Here is an 8,741-nt window from a genome sequence, read left to right as displayed (position 1 = left end):
GATTTAGTTAATCAAACTGAACTTGAATCCATTATGTTTCATCTAACTCTGCTTCTTTTAAGATTCGGAGGGAGGGAATCTCAACCTCGATGGGTAAGACTACTTCCATACCATATACCAATGAGTACGGAGTTGCCCAATTGAGGTTCAAAATGAAGTCCGATAAGCGTGAAGGGCGAAAGGCAACATGTCGTGCCAATCCTTGTAGGTGATTGCAATTATTCGATGATTATCTTGATGTTTTTGTTGGTAGCCTCTACTGCTCCGCTCATTTTAGGTCTATAAGGTACAGAGTTGTGATGAGTAATTTGGAAGTCTTCACACTATCTTCAACTTCGATCGATAGGATGGCTTCATCTGGGAAATTCATTTTTAGTGGCTCGTAGTCTGGCAAGGGATGATCATCTAAGTGATCAGCAATGGTTTGCCCCTTGATGACTTTTTGAGAGACATAGGTAATGTCGAACTCATATAATAATAATTTACATTTTGCGGTGCGACCTGTCAGTGCTGGTTTCTCGAAGAGATATTTGAGAGGGTCCATTCGAGTGATAAGCATAGTTGAATCGCTGAGGAGGTAGTGGCGCAATCATTGAGATGCCCAGACTAGGGCGCAACAAGTTTTCTTGAGTGCCGAGTACTTTGCTTCATAATCAGTAAACTTTTTACTAAAAAAGTAGATGGCTTGCTCTTTTCGACCCGACTAGTCATGTTGCCCCAGTACACAGCCTATAGATGTTTCTTGCACTGAGATATATATTAGTATGGGTTGCCCTGGTGTAGGAGGAACCAAAACTGGATGATTGAGTAAATATTTCTTTATCTTGTCGAAAGCTTCCTAACAATCTTCGTTCCATGCTTTCGGTATATCTTTTCTGAGCAGCTTAAAGATTGGTTCACAGATAGGCATGAGTTGAGCGATGAATATGTTGATATACTGAATTCTACCTAGAAATGCTCTGGCGTCCCTTTCTGACACTGATGCTTTCATCTCGAGAATGTACTTGGTCTTTGCTAGATCTATCTCAATGCCTTTTCTACTGATAGTGAAGCCTAACAATTTGCCTGACATTGCCCCGAAGACGCATTTTGCCGGATTAAGCCTCCGACTGTACTTCCTTAGTTGATCAAATAACTTTATCAAATTTATCATATGGTCTTCATCTAAGTTAGACTTAGCAATCATGTCATCCATATAAACTTCCATTTCCTTGTAAATCATATCGTGGAATAAAGTCGTCATTACACGTTGATAGGTTGCCCTAGTATTCTTGAGCCCAAATGGCATGACTTTATAATGAAAAGTACCACAAGGTGTGATAAATGCTGTCTTCTCCTAATCTTCTTCTACCATTCTTATCTGATTGTAGTCGGAGAAACTGTCCATGAATGAGAACATGCCATGCCTTGCTGTACTATCGACTAGAGTGTCTATATGAGGTAGTGGAAAATTATCTGATTTGCACTTTCCCAGCCTTTTTCGATATCGAAACGACATTGGATAACTATGCAAGATACGTGGAGACTACGAGAAATCCTGCTTAGAACTGTTTCATCACTTCATCTTTGACTTTGAGTGTCCATTCTGGCTTGAGTCTTCTCAACTTTTGCTTGATCGGCTTGCTCCCAAGAGCAATTGGTAGTTTGTGAACGACGAGATCTGTGTCTAAGTCGGGCATATCTCTGTAAGACCAGGCGAAGATGTCTTGATAGTCACAAAGCAGTTCAATCATTTCTTCTTTTTGCTGAGGTGTTAACAAGGCTACGATTTTTACAACATGTGGGTTATCTTCAGTGCTGAGATTAGCCAAGTCTGTATCCTTAATGTTTGGCTAAACACCTTTTCATGTCATTCTAGCAGGTCTTTGATTTCTTTAGGAGGGTACTCCACTTCGTCTAACTCTTCTTCAATTCTATGAGGTCGAAGTCAAGTTCAAGATCAAAGTCATACTCATCCCTTTCATATTTTGTTATGTCCAAAGGTCCATTTGATTAAGACAAATCCCTTAAATTATGAGAAACTCCTTTTTTCATTTTTAAAGATATCAATTTTTTTGAGAATTTGAAAGCTTTTTGATTTTTTTGATTTTTGGAGAATTTTTTATTTTGAAATAATTTTTGATTTTTTTGGTTTTTGAGTGTTATTTTTTGGACATCTGAAATAAGAAGAGCAATCATGCATTAGTAAAGATAGGGAACTCTCAAAACAGTTTTTACCCGAGGATAAGGGCTCGTTATGATCTTTCGGAAAATTGAATTTGTCTAATGACGTTTTTTTTAGGCTATGGCAGCCTCAAGGGTGATATGGAATTCTTTCCAATTGTTCAAAGTCTCTCTTTTCTTGATGGGATAGATGAAGTGAAAAGGTGGTTGTTCGGACGATCCTGAGATGACCATCACTTTTGGCTGATAGTTGTTAGGGTTGGGTTTAAGTCCTCCCAAGTTGGGTGGAATGACGACTGATGCCCAGTCGATGTTGATTGAAAATGGTGAGTTATTTTCTTTGCTTATGGCGACTTGTATTTTCTCGGGTTATTTTGTTGTCTATTGTGAATTCTCGTTGGAATCCCCGTTGAATAGAATATCAACGCCATCTACGAAGGAGGGTTGGTACTCAACAATCGAGTTTTTCGATACGTACTTTTGCTTGAGACTTATAGTTTTTGACTTTCAACTTTGGAAAACTGACACTGATATGAGGAACTTTGCTTAGGTTCCAAACGTTTGGCTCTCGATTTTGTCTTCTTGCTAACCGAAGTTCCCTTTTCTTGTCGTTCATGTCAGCAATGTCTTTCTTTGAGGGTTTGAAGTAAGCCCCAAGTAAGAAGTTTGCTTACTTGCAATAATTGGAGTGGTTCTGCATTTTCCTCCCGACCCTAAACCCTGTTTGGGTCGGTAGCCAACTTTTTTCATTACTCGTCCAATCATCAAGTTTGCCTTCAACAATTCTGCTATTGCTCTTTTCTTTCCCTTTTCAACTTGATTAATAGCAGTGAATTGGTACGAATGATACATCGTCTTGTCTTTCATCATTTCCACATCTATGAATGGCACATCGGGAGTTTGCCCAGCAGGGATTAAGTTCTTTGCTAGAACTGAGATCATGTTTTGCCCCATTATGAACTTGATCCTTTGGTGTAGAGAAAATGGTACTGCCCCTGCAATATGAATCCACGGCCTCCCTAACAGAAGATTAAATGTAGTTGGTATGTCCATGACCTCAAAAGTAACTTCAAAAGTGCAAGGTCCGATAGTAACTAACAAATCAATTTCTCCAAGAGAGTCCCTCCTTGAGCTATTGAATCCTCGGACTACCTTGTTATTGGGCTTAACATGGGACCAGTCTACATTCAGCTTATGGAAGGTTTCTAAAGGACAGACATTGAGAGCTGAGCTGTTATCAATTAGTACCCTAATGACCATCATACCTTTGCACATAACGATAATAATCAGTGGTTCAATGTGTTCGTGATGAGACTATTGTTATTTTTCTCACCGGAGTTAATAATAATCTTACTATTACCTTACTTGTGGGGAAAGTAGGAGATCGAACCCAAAAGAAAGGAGGAGTAGAGTTAAGATAAGAGGATAAAATTCAAATTAACTAAAAGGAATTAAAATAGTTTTTCTTTGTATTTTTGAACTTATAAGAAGATGTAAAATTATTAGAAAATGAACTAAAATAAATGAAATTAAAAGCAAGTAAACTTATGAAATTAAAGTACCATTGGAGGTGGATCTACCTAGAATATATTGATGAGCAATTCCTAGTTTCTAACATTTTTATAACTCAATCGTAAGGGCTTGGTGTTAGTTTCTTAGATCGGAAAGTTTTGCAAATGAAATGAAATGAGAGAACATAAACAAAGTAGAATTCTTTGAAAACTTCCTACTACCAATTATCTAGTTTAAGCATACTTTATCTTGATCTAATATAAGCATAAAGTATCTATATTAAGAATAAAAGGTGCAAGAAACTTAAAGAGAACTCATAAGCATTTTAAATAAAAGAAAGACATGAAATTAGAAATAACACAAGAACTTGCTCTAGGCTTTTCCACTCTCCAATGGAGGGGACCTTTGCCTAATGTCATTGCAAGAGAGGGAAGATAAAAGATGAAATAACTTTTATTTATTTCATGGAGAAACTTACAACTTCTTCTTCTTCTACTTCTTACATGACTATTTAGCCAAAAGAAAATAACTAGAAAATGAAAATACAAAAAATAAGAAAATAGGCTAAGAACCTTAGATTAATGGAGTCTTGGATAAGAGAACCAAGATGGGACCCTTTCTCTAGAAATTGAGGCTCTATTTATAGAGAAAAATGTGTGTAGAAGAGTCTAAAAGTAGCCTCCACTTTTCTTTGCACAAACAGACAAAATAAGAGAATATGAGTTAAGGATTAGGGCATTCCAAAGGACTAAGACATTCAAAGTGGGCCCAAATACTTTTGCCTTGAGATTTTGATTCCAAATTATTGATTTTCTGCACAAGAAACACACGTAATTAGATTTATCTAGTAAATAAATTTATTTATATACAATTAAGCCTAATTAACATGCAACATGGAGTTTTGAGGCTTATCATGATTATTACCTTAATAAGGAGAAATAGGGATCAAAATCAAGATAAATGTCCAGAAAATGTGCGTATAATTGAGTGTTTCGAGACACTCATCAGTTCGTGTCCCTCCTGAATCAGCTCATTTTCTATGAAGACGATTGGGTTGGGAGCCATGATTTGTCCCACTATCTACTTTAATTGTGCATGTGAAGTGGTTGCTAGTACGTGTGACTCGCTTAAGACCTTTAAAATTGCCTGCTGATGTTTTTCTGAATTTTTCAAGAAGATACTGATTTGTATTGGGGTCTTGTTCAGCTGTTTGACTATATTGGACTCATTCTTACGAATGAGTTTAATGAAATCTGTTGCCTCTTTGTTTGTCGTTTTAGATTCCTTTCTTTGCCCTGACTTATCTTCATCAAACATTTTATCTTTCCCTTTTGCCTTCCTTTTTTCTTCATTCTCTTATACCACTTCTTCATTCTTTTCTTCGACCCTCACTACCTTTCCTAGTATCCTGTAAAGTGCCCTTGTCTTCGTCATGTGACCAATATCTGCTGCCCTAGCTTTTTTCATTATTTTCACCCCTACTAAGGTGACAATGCTTGTTTCATAGCTTTATGGGACTGCCTGATTGAAACTGTATGAAAAGGATTTGGGAGAGTGTATGGTGATTGGGGATGGTTCAAGTTTTACATGGAGGATGAGGGGTGGTAGTAGTTTGAGTGGGATTTAAAGGGGTATAAGGGATGACTAATGGTGGTTGTGAGGATAAAGTGTAAGGTATGTGAAGAGGTGGACGCGAAAATGAGTTTTGATGGTTGGGAGATGTGTATGGAATAATGAGTGGAGGTCGAACAGTGGAACTTGTAGATTGGTCTTTGGAATGGAGGGTCAGGCCATATATCCTGAGTGGTAATGAGGTAAAGTTGTTAATGTATCGGGGGAGAGCGTTAATTACTGGTATTGCTAGCTTTTTGGTTAGGTGGATTCTGACTTTCGACCCTATGGGGGCTATTAACACTGAGGGGTTGTAGTCAGATTCCTCTTTCATAACTATGTTCACTACAGGTCCATTTCCTCCTCTGTTATGGGTAGGTACAGGGTTCTGATTGATATTTTGTTGTGGAGTTTGGTTTGTTGGACCATCCAATATAATGGCCTTCCTATCAATCAGATTTTGTACTTGATGCTTGAGCTGCCAACACTGATCAGTGGAGTGCCCCGGTGCCCCCATATTGAACTCACAAAATAAGTTGGGATTGTATCCCAATCCTTTAGAAGCTTCTGGGTTTGGTGGTCGCTTAGTGAGGTACTCTTCCTGGAGTAATGTGGGAAGTAGTTCTAACAGCGTTATTGGTAACTTGGTGAACACTCTATTGACCCGATTAGGTCTTGCTTGCTGGTTCTGCCCATATTGTGGTGTTGGCAGTGCTGGCATGGTTTGTGGAGGAACCATCCAGAAGGGATTCTGTGGTGCTGGAGCCTAGGTAGCTCACTTGTGGCCTCTGAATCGGAGCCTGAATAAAGAGAGGTTGACTGGGTTGAAAATTGTTGAATTGAGTCTCCTCTCTTTTCTTGATTAAAGGCACTGGTTTCTTCAGTGCTAATGTCCCTGCTGCTGCCCTTAGGGCCGTGAAGTCAAATATTAGACCGGTTCGGATCTTTTCCTCGACCCGGTGTACTACTTAAATAAGATTGGAAAAATTACCCGTGGTATGCCCCACTAGATGGGTATATAATTAATGTCCCAATGTATAGATAAACTTGGTGTTCATCTCTTGTTCGATCAAGCGGACCGTACTTGGGAAGCTGACTCTTACCACCTTTGGGCGTATTCGTTCACTGTTTTCCTTTGTTTCCTCGTTATTCTAGCCATATCATTCCGATCTAGACTAACATCCATGTTAAACTTGTAATTGTGCCAGAACATTTCAGCCAAGTCCTTCCAGTTCTTGATAAGTGAATGGTCTAACCCTGAGAACCATTTGAGAGCAGGCCCTGTCAAACCTCTCTGAAACAACTGTACCAGTAATATGTCGTCCTCGCCATATTGGCACATCGATCCATAGTACAATTTCAGATGTGACAGAGGACACCCTACCCCATTGTATTTTTCAAATTTTGGGCACTTGAACTTAGTCGATAGTTGTGCATTTGGATAGAAGCAGAGGTCTCTGAACCAGGTCCTTTCTAGGGTGTTTTTGCCCTTAATTCATCTCATTTCTTCTTGGAGAGACTCGATCTACTAGGTCATTTTGTCGTTCGTAGAACTCTTTCGTTCTGGAACCTTGAAGTCATACTCATTGTTTGGAATGACCACCAGAGGTAGTTGATTCTGTGGGTTGTAGAGTGGAGGGCCCTGATATACTATTACAGTAGGAGGTGGGGTAGTTTGTTGATTTGGTCGTGATTGCTCAGGGAGTTCAGGGTTTGACCCAGATGCTTGATGCTGAGAGGCTTGTGCTTGTAAAAAATTAGTGCTACTCAAAACGGTCGTCCACATTCTTTCTTACCTATTCGTTGTTTCTAATAGCATTGCTATCATTGCATTAGCCTCGGTTAGCTCATTCGTAGCAGGTTGTGGGTCCTTTGAGTTGCTCATAGTTGATGATGATTGAAGAAAATTCGGAAGCTTCTCAAGGTGTTTGTACTTTTTTCGTTTGGCCACCTGTGGGTACAGAAAACCAAACAATATTATCTTGTTTACAAAAAAGAAAATGTATGATGTTTTATTAAGTCCGATGATTATTCAGGATGGAACCCAAAAGAAAAATTTAGTTAAGTAAATTAAAAAAGCGTGGTTTGCCAGCGTAGAACTGGATAGTTTGAGAAAAAAGAATTACATCAGCACGAAACTGGTATCAACACAGAGTTGGTATAATTTTGGAAAATAATTACATCAGTCGGGGCTGGTATCTACACGGAGTCGGTATAATTTTTTGAAAAAGGATTACCTCAGCCAAAGCTGGCATCGACACGGAGCCGGTATAATTAAAAAATGATTACATCAACATGGAGCTGACATCAACACAGAGTTGGTAAAATATTTTGAAAAAGAATTACATCAATCGGAGCTGGCATCGACACGGAGTCGATATAATTAAAAGTGATTACAATCAACATGAAACTGGCATCAGCATGGAGCTGGCATCAACACGGAGTTGGTAAAATATTTTGAAAAAAATTACATCAGCTGAAGCTAGCATCGACACGGAGTCAATATTATTAAAAGCGATTACAATCAGCATGAAGCTAGCATTAACACAGAGTTGGTAAAATATTTTGAAAAATGATTACATCAGTTAGAGCTGGCATCGAAATGGAGTCGGTATAATTAAAAGTGATTACAATCAGCATGAAGCTGGCATCAGCACAGAGCTAGCATCAACACAGAGTTGATAAAATATTTTAAAAAAGAATTACATTAGTTAGAGTTGGCTTCGACACAGAGTCGGTGTAATTAAAAGCGATTACAATCATCACTGAGCTGGCATCAACATGGAGCTGGTAAAACATTTTGAAAAAGGATTACATCAGCCGGAGTTAGCATCGACATGGAGTTGGTAAAATTAAAAGCGATTACAATTATCACGGAGCTGGCATCAGCATGGACCTAGCATCAATACGGAGTTGGTAAAACATTTTGAAAAAGAATTACATCAGCCGGAGCTAGCATCGACACAGAGTTGCCTCTGATTTTTGGCTTGGGCCAATAAAAAAATACATTTTTTTTCAATTTTTCATCTTTTTTATATTTTTTTTGTTTTTTTGATAATATGCATGACTAAAAAAAATTAGATTTTCCCCTCTTACATAGGGGAATAAGTAAACAAAAAGAAGCACCTAAGCCTATACAACTTGCCTCATTGGGTTACAACTTGGGCTTCAAGGCCTCGAAAAAAAAAAACTTGAACAAATACAACTTGGTTTCGGGGGTAAATACGTAGTCGAGAACTTGTGTCCTAAATCATTTAATCGGGCACATGCATGTAGCTAGTAGGTGGGTTTATGGTTACCCGATTTTCAAACCTCGATGTATACCAAAGTACACATGTTATTGGTTGGTGATCGGATTTGATGTGTTCATCCCATATACTTAAATGACGATCTCAAGCAGTAGAACTACTAAGTATCGGGACTAGATATATTGAGTGTGGGGTGGCTTGTGTAGT

The 8,741-nt window shown here is 38.5% G+C and overlaps 1 protein-coding gene across 1 annotated transcript; it reads right to left on the bottom strand.

Moving 5' to 3' along the window:
* Positions 1-838: 838 nt before the first annotated feature.
* On the bottom strand, positions 839-3,423 carry LOC147400319 (uncharacterized). The gene is made up of 2 exons (XM_086444558.1): positions 2,838-3,423; positions 839-1,290 (listed from the first exon to the last, which is right to left on the bottom strand). Exons 1-2 carry the CDS (start codon positions 3,421-3,423, stop codon positions 839-841), a joined length of 1,038 nt encoding a protein of 345 aa, XP_086300684.1.
* Between the last annotated feature and the right edge of the window lie 5,318 nt (positions 3,424-8,741).

This window comes from Akebia trifoliata, chromosome 6 (assembly GCF_017979445.1).
Source record: "Akebia trifoliata isolate Shusen 1 chromosome 6, ASM1797944v1, whole genome shotgun sequence".
NCBI lineage: Eukaryota > Viridiplantae > Streptophyta > Magnoliopsida > Ranunculales > Lardizabalaceae > Akebia > Akebia trifoliata.
This window is presented reverse-complemented; position numbering and strand designations above follow the sequence as displayed.